The sequence below is a fragment of the Geotrypetes seraphini genome, chromosome 2 (assembly GCF_902459505.1).
Source record: "Geotrypetes seraphini chromosome 2, aGeoSer1.1, whole genome shotgun sequence".
Classification (NCBI taxonomy): Eukaryota; Metazoa; Chordata; class Amphibia; order Gymnophiona; family Dermophiidae; genus Geotrypetes; species Geotrypetes seraphini.
The window spans coordinates 431,417,538-431,435,915 of NC_047085.1; the positions used below are offsets into that span (position 1 = coordinate 431,417,538).

Genomic DNA, 18,378 nt, shown 5'->3' on the forward strand with positions numbered 1-18,378 from the left:
CCTATGCCTCTTTATGGCAAAGGGAGAGGTTATAAAGAGGCATCCCATTTTGGGTGTGCAGCATTATAGAATAGCTCTTAGGCAGATGTGTGCGCAAGTTAAGGGAGGGAAGGCGTGCGTTCACCAATTGCGCGTAGCCCCCCTCCCTACCTGCCTACAGCCAAATCTATCTCCCTCACTCCCTCCCCCTTACCTTCACGGTGCTTTAGAAAAGAAACTTACTGAAGCCGGCGAAGTCTGCCTGCCTGTGTGTGTGGGCGGAAGCTTCTCCTCTGACGCAACTGTGGGGAGGGAAAAACCTGAAGCAAAGTGCATGAAGTTCTATAGGCCATGGGGGTGGGTTTGAAGCAAGATGTGCGGGGTGGCATGTACCATGGGAAGGGAAGGGCTGGAGCAAGGCAGATGGGGTGAAATGTGCCAAAGATAGGTGGATAGTGAAAATGTGTGGCATTGGGGAGAGGCCAGAAAAAAAGTGGTTGCCGGCCCATATAATGAGGGAATTCAAGAAAGTTACCAATTATGCAGAATTTTTTGCACAGAATTCTGAAAAATATTTTCCCCTCAAAATGACTAAAAACAAGGAGAAAAGAACATTAGACAGACATGTGTTCTTCATAGCTACGCAATCTGGATTTCCATCTGTCATATTCTTTTTAAACTACATTTTGCCACAACATTAAATTAATTCAAAAGCAGAGCGGACAGATATTCAGGGAAGATAGATATCAGTAGGTATGGTGGTAGAGCTACAATTAGCAAGAAAGCTAATGTGTGATTCTGACCCATTTTGCCATATTTGAGGTTGGAAGTGGGACGGAATTTTTATGTCAGTAGTGCTGACTTCAGAAGCAGATTCCCTGGACCAAAATAGATACAAAGCTGTCAGGTATTTGGAAGGGTGGACATTATGAATATTCGGTCTGTCAGCTACCAAGGCTACAGAACATCTTTGCTTCACTAGACAGACTCAGGAGACATTTATATCAGAGCACAGTTTCACCGACGCCTCCATTTTTACCCAGTTTCTAAACATTTCATTATTTTCAGAACGAATCCCTGGAGCGCCAGATGCGTGAGTTGGAGGAGAATTTTGCCGCAGAAGCTGCTAATTACCAGGACACTATTACCCGTCTGGAAGAAGATATCCATAAAATGAAGGAGGAAATGGCCTGCCACTTGCGGGAATATCAGGAACTGCTGAACGTGAAGATGGCTCTCGATATTGAGATTGCTACCTACAGGAAACTTCTGGAGGGAGAGGAAAAAAGGTGATGAAAAATGTAAACAAGTAGAAGAAAATATTTTATCATTCTGTGCAAGCTTTGAACTCGTTCCTAGTGCATATGGTTAAAAAAACATTTACAGGCTCATCTTAGACAGGACGTAGAATTGAAACGTCAAGGTCAGGATGCCTCAAGTTTCATTAATATTCTAGAACAGAGTCTGCTGACATAGAGGCAGCATAAGCAACTTTTCAGAAGAAAAAAGTCAAATGTCCATGGGTTAAAAATCAGCACATAAATCTTTTTTGTGCCAGCATAAACACATTTATCGTTATAATTTTAGAGATAGAAATACGTATTTTTCCAGCACTGTCACAGAAACTGGTAGGTAACACTTGCCAGTTTGGCTTGGTGGGGGTGGTGGAATGGGACAAAAATCTCTGGAGGATTAAGGGGCAACTTTCCCCTAGTCACTCCAGTGGAACGCTGCTCTATAGGAGCAGGTTGCCAAAAGCTAAACACATTTGATAGCAATTGTAACTCCCAACACTGATCTTAATGGACAGTGGTCCCCAGCCCTGTCCTGGAGGACCACTAGCCAGTCGGGTTTTCGGGATAGCCCTAATGAATATGCATGGGGCAGATCTGCATTCCTATCATCTTCATTACAGGCAATTCTCTCCTCCAGGACAGGGTTGGGAACCACTGTTGTTCCCTTCTAAAATAGGAAAAAAAAGACTGAATTCTATAAATGGTGCCTAGAAAATCAACACCGAAAAAAATGACGGTCATTGTTCTCTCTTTTTTTTTTTTTAATTCTTTATTCATTTTATAATTCACAATAAGTATACAGTAAATATCAAACAATTAGAATACAATATCACTTGAAAATCTACCATATCATACAACAAAAAGATATAACCCCCACCCCCTCCCACTTCCATATACAACAAAAAAAAAATACCACATGAATATAATTTATCCCAGGACAAGCAGGCAGCATATTCTTAACGTATGGGTGACGTCACCGACGGAGCCCCGGTACGGACCTTTTTAACTAGAAAGTTCTAGTTGGCCGCACCGCGCATGCGCTGGTGCCTTCCCGCCCGACGGAGGAGTGCGTGGTCTCCAGTTTTTTCATTTCCGCGGAGCGAAGAAGACGCATGTGCTTTCAACGGCCGTTGAAAACTCTATTTGGCCTTCCCGCTCGCGATTTTTTTGATCCCTTTTTTGTTCTATATTTTGTCCTTTGACTTTAACTTCCTTTAAAAAAAAAAAAAAAAAACTCGTGTCTTTTCTTTGCTTTTTTGCAGCCGGCCCCGGCGGGGCCTGTTGTAATCATACAAGCCTCCGGGTTTGATTTCGCGGAGGCCGTGTTTCCCTTCATGCCCCCTCAACCGGGCTTCAAGAAGTGCCAGCGGTGTGCACGCCCGATCTCTCTGACTGACCCACACAATTGGTGCCTTCAGTGTTTGGGTCCAGAGCATCGGGCTGACACCTGCACCCGCTGTGCAACTCTCAAGAAACGCACACTTAAGAACCGGCAAATACAGCAAAATATTCTTTTCGGTACCGGTTCTACCATGGAGCAGGCCCCGACGTCGACGGCACCGCCTAAATCGGCACCAACCACATCGACACCGCCTGATCCCCCTTCGGGGTCGATAGCGCCAGGTAAGCCGGCTAAGAAGCCTTCCACTTCCCTTGAGCGACCTCCTGTTACAGCGGTGACACCGGTTCTCCCGACGTCCCGCCGATCCCGTAAACGCTCCGCTCCGATCACGGTGAGTGCCTCGTCATCGGCCTCCTCATCGCCGGAGCGTCGAGCAGCACCTATGGTACCGAAGAAATCTAAAGCGGTACCGGTGCCCCCATTGGAGGACCGGATCTCGGCCATCCTCCAGAACAAACTTCAGGAGCAGCTACAGAAGCAACTCCAACAGCTCCTTCCAACCATACTGGCACCGCTCCTTCCGGTACCAGTCCAGACCGAGCCTGGTACCGCCCCACCGGTATCCACCCCTTCGGTACCGCTGAATACATCCATGCCGGTCTTATCTGCTCAGCCTGTACTTCAGACTTGCTCGGCAGAGGACCCGACCCAGGCCCCAGATCGACGCCGGTCATCTCGGGACCGGGATCGGCACCATTCCTCCAGGGACAGGGATCGACGCCGGTCTTCATCCCCCGGCACCGTATCTATGCGGTCTGGCAAGTCCCTTTCTAAAACACGCCATACTGAGCCGGCTGTCAAGGACCCAGACCTGTGGGAGCAATCCCCACTCGGTACCGAAGAGGATGCCTCTTCTACCGATGAGGAACCCTCTATGGCTGAAACCACTTCCAAGCCCGAGCAATCCTCCTTCACGAAATTCCTTCGGGAGATGTCTGCGGCTCTCTCCATCCCACTTGAGTCCGACTCCAAGAAGTCCCAGGCATTTTTAGAAGCCTTGGACTTCGACCAACCTCCCAAGGAATTTCTTAAACTCCCCGTACATGATATCCTACGGGAAACATTTTATAAAAATTTGGAAACCCCGCTGACTGTTCCAGGTGCCCCTAAAAAACTGGACAGTTTATACCGGGTCATCCCGATCCCGGGATTTGATAAAACCCAATTGCCCCATGAGAGCCTCCTCGTAGAGTCCACTCTAAAAAAATCTCAGGGATCCAGTGTGTATGCCTCCACTCCTCCTGGCAGAGAGGGAAAAACTATGGACAAATTTGGAAAGCGCCTGTACCAGAATGCCATGCTGGCTAACAGAGCCAACAATTACTCGTTTCATTTTTCATTTTATATGAAACATCTGGTCCAACAACTTTCTGCTTTGGAAAAGTATGTACCCGAGCGTAAACTCCCACTTTTCCAACAGCAGATTTCCAGCCTCCTTCAGCTCAGAAAATTTATGGTGCGCTCGATTTACGACTCCTTCGAGCTTACTTCACGAGCCTCCGCACTAGCTGTAGCCATGCGACGCCTAGCCTGGCTGAGGGTGTCTGACCTTGATGTGAACCACCAGGACCGTCTCGCCAACGCGCCCTGCCTTGGTGATGAACTTTTTGGGGAATCTCTTGATACCACAACACAAAAACTTTCGGCTCATGAGACCAGATGGGACACCCTCATTAAGCCTAAAAAGAAGACTCCACCTGCACGACCATACAGACCTCAGTCCTCTTATCAACGTCGATTCTCCGCCAGGCCGCTGAATCCTCCTCAGCAACAATCCCGCCGGCCTCGCCACCAACAACAACAGCACACTCAGGCTCGTTCTCAGTCCCACCAGGCGACCAAGCCTCTCCCTTCGACTAAAAACCCTCAGCCCTTTTGACTCCTTTCTCCAGGGCATAGCCAGTCTCCAACCTTCCATGCCTCTTCCTCAGCCTATCGGAGGCCGCCTCACCATCTTCCTCCACCGCTGGGAGGCCATCACGTCAGACCTGTGGGTTCTCAACATCATCCGTCACGGATACTCACTAAGGTTCCACACTCTACCCATGGATCATCCTCCCGTAGAGTCTGCTTCTCACTCCTCCCAAATTCCTCTCCTCCTTCGGGAGGTCCAATCCCTTCTCCTCCTCAATGCCATCGAAGAAGTTCCGCAAGACCAAAGAGGTCAGGGTTTTTACTCCCGCTACTTCCTGGTACCCAAGAAAACGGGAGATCTTCGTCCTATACTCGACCTCAGGAACCTCAACAAGTGTTTGGTCAAGGAGAAGTTCAGAATGCTCTCCCTTGCCACACTTTATCCTCTTCTCTCTCAACACGACTGGCTATGTTCCCTGGACCTCAAGGAGGCCTACACCCACATTCCAATCCATCAGGCTTCACGTCGCTACCTCCGATTCCAGGTTCAGAATCACCACTATCAATACAAGGTGCTGCCCTTTGGTCTCGCATCATCGCCCAGGGTGTTCACCAAATGCCTGATTGTGGTAGCGGCCTTTCTCAGGTCCCACAACCTACAAGTGTTCCCCTACTTGGACGATTGGTTGGTGAAAGCAACAACCGCTCCACTTGTGCTGCACTCCACTCACCACACCATCTCTTTCCTCCATCTCCTGGGGTTCGAGATCAATTATCCCAAGTCGCATCTGCTTCCCACGCAGCGCCTTCAGTTCATCGGAGCTCTTCTCGATACCAACTCCATGAGAGCGTTCCTTCCTGCCGACCGGCACCGGACACTGCTTCACCTCTGTCGACAGGTGCTCCTCCAACCATCCATCCCTGCTCGCCAGATGATGATTCTTCTGGGTCACATGGCCTCGACAGTCCATGTGGTTCCTCTGGCGCGACTCCATCTGAGAATACCACAATGGACCCTCGCCAACCAATGGTCACAGACCAGGGATCCTCTTTCTCATCCCATCTCTGTGACATTATCTCTTCAGCAATCTCTTCAATGGTGGTTGAACTCCTCAAATCTTTCCAGGGGCCTCCTTCTTCATCCGCCCCCTCATTCCATGATCATCACCACAGATGCCTCCCCCTATGCATGGGGAGCTCACATGGGGGATCTACGCACCCAGGGACTCTGGACCCCTCAGGAGCGTCAACATCACATCAATTTCCTGGAACTCAGAGCCATGTTTTATGCTCTCAAGGCCTTCCAGCACCTTCTCTATCCTCAGGTTCTTCTCCTGTGCACGGACAACCAAGTCGCCATGTACTACATCAACAAGCAAGGCGGCACCGGATCTCGTCTCCTTTGTCAGGAGGCCCTCCGAATTTGGACCTGGGCCACAACCCACAATCTTTTTCTCAAAGCGGTCTATATCCAGGGCGAACAGAACTCCCTGGCCGACCAGCTCAGCCGCATCCTTCAACCTCACGAGTGGACCCTGGATCCTCCCACTCTCCACTCCATCTTCGCTCGTTGGGGCACTCCACAGGTGGACCTCTTCGCAGCTCCTCACAACCATCAGCTGCCCCAGTTTTGCTCCAGACTCTTCTCTCCACATCGTCTGGCCCCGGATGCTTTCCTCCTCGACTGGACGGATCGGTTCCTCTATGCCTTCCCTCCACTTCCTCTGATGTTGCGGACCCTGTTCAAGCTCCGCAAGGACAGGGCCACCATGATTCTCATCGCTCCTCGGTGGCCCAGACAACACTGGTTCTCCCTCCTGCTTCAACTCAGCTCCAGGGAGCCCATTCCTCTTCCTGTATTTCCTTCTCTGCTTACGCAGCAACATCAGTCTCTGCTACATCCCAATCTGTCTTCCCTCCACCTGACAGCTTGGTTTCTCTCGGGCTGACCTCTCCAGCGAACCTGTCTCAGCCGGTCCGTCGCATTTTGGATGCCTCCAGGAAACCCTCCACACTCCAATGTTACCATCAGAAGTGGACCCGGTTCTCCGCTTGGTGTCTCCTTCATCATCACAATCCCACCTCCCTGGCGGTGGAAACTGTACTGGACTATTTGCTCTCTCTCTCCGACGCTGGCCTCAAGTCGACCTCAATCAGAGTCCACCTCTGTGCCATCACTGCGTTTCATGAGCCTATTCTTGGAAAACCCCTCACGGCTCATCCTCTGGTTTCCCGGTTCATGAGAGGCCTCTTCAATATCAAACCACCTCTTCAGCCTCCCCCCGTCGTCTGGGACCTCAATGTGGTTTTGTCAGCCCTCATGAAACCTCCTTTTGAGCCTCTTGCTACTACCTCGCTCAAACTTCTCACATGGAAGGTGCTTTTCCTCATTGCCATCACCTCTGCCAGGAGGGTTAGTGAGCTACATGCACTGGTCGCCGATCCACCGTTCACTGTTTTTCACCATGACAAGGTGGTTCTGCGTACCCATCCTAAATTCCTTCCTAAGGTGGTTTCAGCCTTTCACCTCAACCAGTCCATCGTACTGCCTGTCTTCTTCCCAAAACCCCATTCTCATCCTGGGGAACAGGCTCTTCACACGCTGGATTGTAAGCGTGCCCTGGCGTACTACCTTGACCGTACCAGGGCTCACCGCTCCTCTCCTCAACTCTTTCTGACCTTCGATCCTAACCGTCTGGGTCACCCTGTATCTAAACGGACGCTGTCCAATTGGCTTGCTGCCTGTATTGCGTTCTGTTATGCTCGGGCTGGCCTGTCGCTGGAAGGAGCTGTCACGGCCCACAGGGTCCGAGCTATGGCTGCTTCTGTAACTTTCCTCCGCTCTACGCCTATTGAGGAAATCTGCAAGGCGGCCACTTGGTCTTCAGTTCACACATTCACTACTCACTACTGCCTGGATGCCTTCTCCAGGCGGGATGGACACTTCGGCCAATCTGTGTTACAAAATTTATTTTCCTAATGGCCAACCATCCCCCCTCCCTTTCTGTTAGCTTGGAGGTCACCCATACGTTAAGAATATGCTGCCTGCTTGTCCTGGGATAAAGCACAGTTACTTACCGTAACAGGTGTTATCCAGGGACAGCAGGCAGATATTCTTACGACCCACCCACCTCCCCGGGTTGGCTTCTTAGCTGGCTTATCTTAACTGGAGACCACGCACTCCTCCGTCGGGCGGGAAGGCACCAGCGCATGCGCGGTGCGGCCAACTAGAACTTTCTAGTTAAAAAGGTCCGTACCGGGGCTCCGTCGGTGACGTCACCCATACGTTAAGAATATCTGCCTGCTGTCCCTGGATAACACCTGTTACGGTAAGTAACTGTGCTATATGTTATTCTCAAAGGGGTGCTTTTACTAAGGTGCGCTAATCAATTTAGTGCGCGCTACATGCTAAGATGCCTATAGGATATAATGGATGCCTTAGCATGTAACGTGTGCTAAATAGGTTAGCACACCTTAATAAAAGGACCCCAAAGTTAGGTGCCATTGATAGAATAGCACTTAGTACTAGGAACCACAACTAACTTTAGGCATGGTCATTTGTGCCAACTGAAACGTGATGCAAATCCTCTCACCTAACTTAGGCACAGATCCCCTTTATTCAATAACAACGCTTGTAAATCCAAAGAATGCCGCCAACCCATCCATAAACCCTCCTATTTTATTGTCCCCTTTTTTTGACTCTTGTAAAATTTAGGCACAGATCCTGAGCCTAAATTTATGTGCGTAAATTTTAATTAAAATCAATTAGCACCAATAATTGCCCATTATGATCCAAATGGGTGTTTGCCCAAATTTGTTCACCCAATTTTTAGCACATTTTATAGAATTGGAGGGTAAATGTCTTTTGCTCTAATCCCACCCAAAACAAGTCTGGACTATGACCCATTGCCATTTGCAAGATCTTGGGTTTGAGACATGGATATCCTGGCTTTGTAAAATGGGAACTTAGACGTTTATGCAAGATGAACATTTAAATGCCAGTTTCTGTAAGCCTTAAACATGAGTAACTGCCCTAAAATAACCGGCTTAGGATTTTAAAAAAAAAAAAAAGGCTCGGACAAATTCCTGGAGGAAAAATCCATAAACTGATATTAAGGTAGACTACTTATCTTTCTGACCAGTAGTATTAAGTCTTGCTACTTTTTGGGATTCTGTCAGATATTTGTGATCTTGATTGTCCACTGTTGGAAGCAGGATACTGGGCTAGATGGACCTTTGTTCTGACCCAGTAGGGCAACTTTAATATTCTTATACTAATTATATACTTTGTAAGACACATGCCTGTTTGTATATTCAGAGTCAGCAGAAAGATTTCAGTTAGGTCATATCCTTAGTTCAAAGAAGGTGTTAATATAGTAATGCCATGGACAATGTAGTGACATCTGAGTCTCTGCATTTCTAGGGTTAATCAAGTACATTCAAAACAATTTGCATGCTTTATCCTGTCAATGTTTCCATAATGCTTTTTTTGTGGGGTTCTTGAATTAGGCTCAACTTTTTTCAGATACTTGAAGGGGAAATGTACATTAAAGACATATTTCAACCAACTTTTGCTATTGAATGTCACATCTGTATTCCCTGGAAGAGTTCAAATAACTGATCTGACACATTTCTGGATGTTCTACTAAATATGTTTGTTTAGGGGAAATGGGCAACCATTTGAGATAGAAAACAGATTGCTGAAGGTCTCTAAAAAATTCTATTGCCTTCTTGTTTTTCAGAATTACCATGCCAACTCATAGTTTTGCTTCTCTGAACCTGAGAGGTAAGATACACACTTGTAAGAATATTTATATATTACATTTAATATATTGCCTTGTCTGAAATTCACAAAGCATTTCAGAAGATTCATATTAACAATGAATTAATTTATAATACAGCAAAATAATAAGCTTTAGTCCCCTCCCTCATGCTCCTTGTATAAAAGAAACCTCTCCTAAGTTTAATTCCCCCTCTCTAAACAGCAGACTAAAAAAATATCCCACATAGATCACCTGTCCCATTCTGCATACCAATTATATATTCGATCCGCAACAGGCGTTATATTTCTATAAGTCCAAGGGATCCTTTTACTAAGGTGCACTAACTGATTTAGTGCGCACTAATCATTAGCATGTGCTAAATGCTAAGATGTCTATAAGAATATAATGGGTGTGTTAGCATTTAGCATGCACTAAGGGGGTCTTTTACTAGAGATTACCTGCCACAGGACTCATTTTACTCCTATGGATTCTGTTGTAGATAATATGAGCTAATCTGTAGTAAAAGACCTCCTGAATCGGTTGGTGCACCTTAATGAAAGGACCCCCAAGTGCATAAAACAGTCAAAATTAGATTAAAATTAAAATCATCATACCAGTAAATGAACCTCACCCAGACATTATTGCAAACAACCAGGTTTTTGTCATTTTGCAGAACTTTAGATAGATTCAAACCTGAACCTCAAATGGGAGATTATTCCCAAAAAATGAAAGAATGTATCTAAATACTGAGCTCATAGTGCAGCTTATTTTAAAAATATTCTGATTTATTTGGCATTATTTTGTCCTTAAAACATTGTGGAACTGTTCCATGAGCTTATTTTTTTAGCATAAGCTTATTTTGAGCTGCTGGAATCAACTGAACTAATTCAGAATGTGCTTTTGTACACAGTCCAGGGGTATTTTATACAAAAAGACAGTCTGGGGGTACTTTATCACTGTTGTATTGCACTGGTAAATTTTGCAAGGTAACTACTATAAACAGATCTGAAAATATGTGCACTATCTTTTCCCACTCAAAATGAGTCCACAGAGGTCCCACTCCCCCAGCAAATCTAAAATGACCCATGTAGTGGAACATCATGCTTACGTTGAGCTACAGTATGGGAGAGATTTCAGACAGTCCAATTCTGTGCCCACATAAATGGCTTAGAAAACTGATATTTCTGTGTGTAATAGATCTACCCTTAATGCACCACTGTGCACTTCATTAATGCTAATGAAAGTATAAGCCCCGGGGTGCTAGGCAGTAGGCTAGACCCAACCCAGATGCTGCAGAGTGGGGCACACAAGATATTTTATTTATCAGGAACCATGGCCAGAACCAACTCTGGAGCTGGGAAGCTGTCGCAAGCTTGCATTCAGACCTTCAACTCACTCCCAAAAAGGAGAATTTCAAACTCCAAACATCTCTCAGTAAATGAAAGAGGCAGTTCCTTAAATGGCTTCTTTAGGAAAACAATTCCAACCTGTTTACATAGGAATTCCTTTACTTTTCTCCTGTCCTCAAAAGATGTTACAAAAAAGCAAAACGTTACCAATATCTACCCAGGGTAGACATGATGGTATTCATATGGTAAATGCACAGTTCAAAGTAGTACAGCTCATATCGGATGTCAAGTGCTGTTTCAGAAAACGTAATTTGTGAAGCCAAGACCTTTATGGTAGAAATTTGTTATCAGATTTGCCTCAGATGTAGGTTCCCATAGGAATAGAATATGGAAAGTAATGCTGCCCAAACCTTGAGACTCTCCTTAAACTCCTTCCAAATGAGACTCCACAGGGTGAGAAGGCTCCCCAAAGCAAGCCCGCATTGGTTTCAGACCTGGGACTTACCCCAGCCTCTTCCTTGCTCCTGTAGCAAATGCCTTTATTGTCTAACCTAGGTGGTACAGACAGGCTGAACCAATAAATCTCTTAGGTGTTCAGCTTCAGGCATAGGCAAAATGAAGGGACTCTCCTTCAGAAATATATGGTCTAAGGCAGGAGAGATTCCAAAGACAAATTTGTTGCCACAACGCAGAGCTTAAATTCTCATCGGGAGTGTAGCTACTGCCAGTATCCAACCCCTTCAGAAAATCAGGCATGAGCTTCTAACATAGAAACATAGAAGATGATGGCAGAAAAGGGCCATAGCCCATCAAGTCTACCTACTCTATTAACCCTCCCCTAACTACCCTCCAAGGGGTCACACTCTGATGGCATCACCTCTACACTACCCTCGTAGAGATCCTACATGGGCATCCCACTGTTTCTTAAAATCTTGTACGCTGCTGGCCACGATCACTTGCACAGGGAGGCTGTTCCAATGGTCAACCACTCTTTCTGTGAAGAAATACTTCCTGGTGTCTCCATGAAATTTCCCGCCCCTGATTTTCAACGGATGCCCTCTTGTGGCCGAGGGTCCTTTGAGAAAGAAAATATCATCTTCCACCTCGATACGATATATGAGCCTCTCTGATAGCTACTGAAGCCAGCAGGTCTGCACCTATCCCAGTTTTCCCTTGAAACTCCCCATCCCAGCAGGTGTAGAGAACTTGAACAGGAAACAACAAGAGGCTTAAGAGTGCAGCTCTAATGAACTAACCTGCAGGCAGCTCATGCTGCAAAGAGCTTAAAGAAAAACCTCAGCACTGATAATATACCTTTTGCAAAGCTGTCAGCTAAGTAAAGCTGACAGCTGTCTTTGGATATGAACTGATAGCTCAGGAACAACCAAGAGTAAAATATACAGAGAATTGCATGTACATTTTTCTCTTGCTGTTAGAGAAGAATTATAAGCTGGAAAGAAATATGAAGAGGCTGATATACAAGCTTGCAAAATCTTTTGCAGATTAGCAGTTTTTGTGATTTTTTTGGTATTTAGCTATGAAGGCAAATGAGCAAACATAATTGCAAAAAAAAAAACCCGTTAACATAGGCTGCCTAAATAGGGAAATTTATGCATTTTTCCGCAAGGATTCCTTTTTGTATGGCAGTGGTATATTTTTAAAAGGGTCCTTGTTCCTGTTAGAGAATGACACGGGGAGCGATCCCCGCAGGGAGCTGCGGCGTGGCTGCGGTTTGGCTGCGGGTTATGGAGACTCCAAAGCCAAATCGCCGCAGACACGGGGACAAAAGTTTTCACCGCCCGCAAAAACGGTGAAAAGATTTGTCCCCGCAGGCCAATGTACCCCCTTCTAGGAACCGCTATTTACCTGTGTTTCACCGTGTTCGTGACCGGGTGTTTGATGTCTCCGCCATGTTGTCTGTCTCCTCCAACTCTCGATCCAACTTGCACGTTGCCGCATTGACTCCGCCCCCCAATATACTGGCTCCTCATTTGTCAGATCAACCCTTCCTGCCAATAGAACCCGCCCCCCCCCCGACGATCGCCGGCAGGAAGGTGCTCAGCCCTTCATGCCGACAGAACCAGCCCTCCCCAACGATCGCGGCAGGAGGGTACCCATCCCCTCCTGCCTACCCCAACAGCCCCCCCGACGATCGCAGCAGGAGGATATCCAACCCCTCCTGCCAGCTCCCAACAGCCCCCCTATGATCACTGGTAGGAGGGTGCCCAACCCCTCCTGCCGGCCCCCCCAACGGCCCCCTATATCGCCAATAGGAGGGTGCCCAACCCCTCCTGCCGGACCCTCCCCCAACAAACCCCGCCATCCCGAAACACCACCCTTAGTCTTACTTTCCAAGTTGGACCGGACAGCTCCTCGCTCGTCTGGCCAGCAGGCCTGCCTCCGTCCAAATGAGGCGGGCCCGCCCCTCCCCTCCCCTGCCTAACCCACAGGATCCTAGGGCCTGATTGGCCCAAGCACCTAAGGCCCCTCCTATAGCGGGAGTGGCTTTAGGTGCCTAGACCAATCAGGCCCTAGGATCCTGTGGGTTGGGCAGGGTAGGGGCGGGCCCGCCTCATTTGGACGGAGGCAAGCCTGCTGGCCATACGTGTGAGGAGCCGTCCGGTCCAACTTGGAAAGTAAGACTAAGGGGGTTCCGGGGTGGGAGGGTTCGTTGGGGGGGGGGTCCAGCAGGAGAGGTGGGTACCCTCCTGCCGGCGATCTTAGGGGAGGCCATTGGGAGGACCGGCAGGAGGGGTTGGGTACCCTTCTGCTGCGATTGTCGGGAGGGCCGTTGGGGGGGGTCTACAGGAGGGGTTGGGTGCCCTCCTGCCGTGATCGCTGGGGGGAGGGGAGACTTGCAGCCGTAGCCGCGGTCACTATGCTAATCACGGCAGGGAGATCTTTGCCGCGATTAGGTACAGCGGCCGCGTCTACTTACCATGTAGGCTAACATTGTAAGCATTTAAAGTACATGTCGTGTTTGTTTTTGTATAGTTATTAACTAATATTTAACTAAGTTTTAAAGTTTTAAAGAATGTTTCCTTTATATGTAAATAAAGAAAAGTATATAAAATCGTACCCGTTTGAGGCTTTTATGTATGCAGCGGTGACGGTGACGGGGCGGTGAATGGGGTTGCAGTGGCGGTGACGGGGCGGTGAATGGGGTGGCAGTGGTGGTGACGGGGCGGTGAAGGGAATGGCGGTGACAGGGCGGTGCAGAGGATGGTGAGACGGGGACGGGGCGGTGACGGGGACCAATTTTTTCACCGTGTCATTCTCTAGTTCCTGTGTTAGAGCCCAACCCCCACCCTCCAAAAAAAAACAACAACAAAAATTATACCTTACATGGCTTCTTGCCATTCATGATACCAGGCTTACCCCAAAGTTTAGACTTCAGAAGGAGGCAGAAGCAATCCCATTTTGAAAAATTTTGCAGGTTTGCTATCAGTTTTTATTTTTATATTTCTTCCAACATATTCCCAAAGAAAAGAAAGGTCTGAACTTAAACTTATAATAATTCTTCCATTCACATTAATGAAATGCACAGTTAGTTAGGAGTCAATCCATTTGTTATGAAGTGATCTTGCTTTATTAAAATTTGATAAGTGCAAGATTTATTTGGGTAAAAAGATGTTGGTTTATTAGACTGTGTAAGCTCTTCTAAGCAGGGACCGTCTTATATGTTAAATGCCAAGTGCTACGTATTCCTTTCATCACTATAGAAATGATAAATAATACTAGAACCAACTGGTTTGCTGTGGTCTTGCTGGGACGTTATTTTGGCTTAGAAAGGTGATATATAACCACAAATGGTAGCTATATAACCAGAGAGCATTATTTTCATGAATTAGATATATTAACAGCATTTCCAATATTTTATGTCTCAATTTTTAGGTTTTAGATTAGTTCTAGGTTATAACTGATGGAAGCATTTTCTGTGAATAAATGTATAATGGGTACCAAATTTATAAAAGTGTAATGCTTGATATAGCGCTTATCAAAAAATGCATCTACAGTAAGTGGAATGCAAGGATCAAACGAGAAAACAAAGTAACATATTGTAAAAAGATAATAAGTGTTATGTTGTATGCTATGCCAAATTGTACTGCCATATTTGCAATGGAGAATCCATACAATGGTGCCATAAATGCTCTCCCCGTTAACATCAATCAAGTAACTAATTTTAATTACTTTTACTTGTACAGAAACCAACCTGGAGTCATACCCAATTGACAGTCACTCCAAGAGGACACTCTTGATTAAGACTGTTGAGACCAGAGATGGACAGGTTAGTGGCAATTTGAGGTGAACAAGTTAATATTGCAGTGGCCTTACTGTATAAGTATTTATTAGCTAGTGGAAGTTTTCTGGTGAGCAGGTTTTCTCACATACTTGTCCAGTAACTTCTAGAGGTGCATTCATAGGGTAACCCGACAAGATCCAGTATTGAATATCTACCGCTTGGTTCTTAACTGCCAATCTTTGGCACAAAAAAAAGCTGTTCCTTTCCCACGTTTTATCATTAATTACTTGTGTATACTCAACATCAAAAAACAGTGCCATTTGGGATTTGGATTGGATTTATTGTTTTTGATTAACCACTATTGACAAATAAATGTATTAGTTTAAGAACTGCTCAGGTCTCTCCTAATATTTCTAATATCTTTTTCATCAGGTCATTAATGAAACTTCCCAACACCATGACCACGACGATCTGGAGTGAAGCACACGGCAGCCTTTTATGTAATTCATTGGAACAGAACCCGGGACGTTTACCAGCAGGATGAGATTGTCATCAAACAGCTTTCAAGTGCCTTTTTGCAGTTAATACGAGAGCGCAAGACAGGGTTATGCTAGTTTGTAGAGTTTAGGCCTTGCAAATGAAGGACTCGAGAGGAGGTTATAACACAAGTTTACAGTGGAATCCCGAGTTTCCAGACTTCCTGATAGCAATATCTTGTGCTGCAATACTGTTTTTAAATCTCTGAATTCCAATAAAACTGCTTAAATTGCCAATAAGCGTAAGAGCAACCTGTCATTGCTTCAATAAACCTTTGGAAACTAATTTCTACTGTAGCTTTCTTATTCATTGTTTGTTTTTTTGAAGTTTCAAGTTTATTAAAAAATTTGTTTGACCGCTTAATCCAACTTCTAAGCGGTTAACATAATAAAATTACACAAAAACAAATTAAACATATTAAAACCGGGAAGACAAATGACTTACTCAAAACATACTGCAACAATAGGGCAGATGGGGAGGAGCTACAATAAGTATAGGATAGATAAGTCATAAAGGCTAAAACAATAGGTGGCAATTCCATGGGTCGTGTTAAGCTAGCTTAGAACAGTTAGAAGCTCTGGCTAGAATTATTTTTCATTACAGACCTAGAAAGTGTTCTTGCTTCACTTGTTTTTGCTTCCTAGAAAGCACTAAGAATAGTAATTATACATGAATTATGATTTTCCAAACTTACAGGTCCTATTTCAAATAGGGTTACCATATGGTAGAGAATGACATAGGGACAATTTGTCCTCATCCCCGTAGGAACTCAGTTTCCCTGTCTAATCCCCTCGAGTTTTGTTGCTGTCCCAGTCCCTGCCCCATTCCTGCAAGTTCTGCCTTAACTGCACAAACTTCGAACACTTATGATTTTAAAGTGTTTGAAGCTTGTGCAGATAATAATAATAACTTTATTCTTGTATTCCGCAATACCACAAGCAGTTCAGATGAGGACAGAGCTTGCAGGAATGGGGCAGGGACAGGAAACGAACTCACGGGGACGGGATGGGAAAATGAGTTCCCATGAGGATGTTGAAAAATTTGTCCCCCTGTCATTCCCTACCATATGGCTCCAGAAAAAGGAGGATAGATTGGGACATCTGGGTTTTACTTCCATTGAAAGCAACAGAAGTAAAACCCGGATATTCTAAAGCAGTGGATCCCAACCCTTTCCTGGAGGACCACTAGCCAGTCAGGTTTTCGGGATAGCCCTAATGAATATGCATGGGATAGATCTGCATTCCTATCATCTTAATTACATGCAAATCTCTTTCATGCATATTTATTAGGGCTATCCTGAAAACCTTACTGGCTGGTGATTCTTCAGGACAAGGTTGAGAACCAAGTTTCAATTTTCAAGTTTTATTTTGATTTGATGAATCGCTTAATTCAAATTTACTAAGCGAGTTACAATAAAAGAAAGATAAACATACATTTAGACATACAATTTAAAAATGATGGGTTAGACTGACAGACTTACAAACTAATTGATACAATTCAATACTTTAAAGTCGAAAACAAAAGAACCATAGATGGAAAAAACATTAGGGAGGAAGTAGTATAAACCTGGAGGGTAACTACTTAAGATTTGAGTATAATTTAAAGATTAAAGGCATCTTTAAAAAGAAAACTTTTTAAGCTATTTTTAAAACGGCTAAGATCCTTTTCCTCTCTAATATATTGAGACAAAGTGTTCCAAAGTTACAGGGCCATCACTGAAAACATATCATGTCGTCGAGTTCCGATAACTTTCAGGGAGGGTGCTACTATGAGCTTTTGGTTAGTAGTCTGAAGAGAACACAGTGTATTATAAGGAATAAGCATTCTATTGATAAATTGTGGTTCATTGGAGGACAGAGTTTTAAATACTAAGAGTAGTGTTTTAAAGGTGATACGGTGATTGATTGGAAGCCAGTGTGAGTTGATCAGAAAAGGAGTAACATGATCATATTTTTTACCGTTATGAATGAGTTTTACGGCTGTGTTCTGTATTATTTGAAGGCGCTTCTTTTCTTTTTGTGTGATGTTTATTAATAATGAATTGCAGTAATCGAGTTTAGCGATAAATGAGGAGTGGATTAGAATGTTTAGTGATTTTGGCTCGAGAAACTTAGAGATCGAGCGAATCATGCGTAACCTGTAGAAGAAAAATTTGACGGTATTACTTATGTGTTCATGATTGGAGAATTTATCGTCAATAATGACACCCAGTATTTTTAAAGATGTTACTAAGTCCAGATGAATGTTATCAAGAGTGAAAGGAATACTCAAGCTTATTCCCTTTTTCCACGGGAAAAGTAAAGCTTTTGTTTTTTTGTATATTTAGAGCTAGCATGTTGGAATTAAACCAGTCTTTGATTGTCTCAAGTTTTTTGTTAATCTCAAGTATTTCCTCTGTATTTTCTGGATTTAGGGGATGTGAAAGTTGAATGTCATTGGCACATGTGAAGGTAGTAAAGCATATCAATTGAACACTGTTCTAAAGGGTGTTAAGCCCTAATGCTTGATTAGTATGTGATAAACAGGTTACTGCAAAATGTGTTAAAACCATGTTATGATAATATTCCCTTTTTCACATGCTAACCACACCACACTTTTTTTGTATGTTTTTTTTAGAGGGGGCATGTCATGAGTGGGGAATGGACATGAAAGCATTAACTATGTGCTAACTGGCTAATGAATTAATGTTGGAGTAGTACTCCCATGCTAACTTTTTGCACGCTAATAGAAAAATTTTCACGGGAGCTGCAAAGTAAAAAAAAAAAAAAAAAAGGAAACACTAAATGCTACACTACTGCATTGAGTCGGGGGTTATTGCATGGAAAGGTCCCACATTAAGACACGTTAAGCCCAGATTCTAACTTTCTTTAATAAAACAGCCCTTAAGAGAGCAAACTTTTTTTTTTTTTGTTTGTTTGCTGAGACTTCATTTCAGTTATGCCATAATCCTGTTTTC

The 18,378-nt window shown here is 44.8% G+C and overlaps 1 protein-coding gene across 1 annotated transcript in view; it reads left to right on the forward strand.

Annotated features, from left to right (window-relative positions):
* Positions 1-15,707, forward strand: part of VIM (vimentin) — a 35,632-nt gene extending 19,925 nt beyond the window's left edge. Inside the window, exons 6-9 of the mRNA XM_033931281.1 lie at positions 1,048-1,268; positions 9,273-9,316; positions 14,848-14,930; positions 15,318-15,707. Coding sequence (XP_033787172.1) covers positions 1,048-1,268; positions 9,273-9,316; positions 14,848-14,930; positions 15,318-15,365 — 396 coding nt within the window. The 3' untranslated portion in view covers positions 15,366-15,707. The remainder of the gene's footprint in view (positions 1-1,047; positions 1,269-9,272; positions 9,317-14,847; positions 14,931-15,317) is intronic.
* Positions 15,708-18,378: the final 2,671 nt, after the last annotated feature.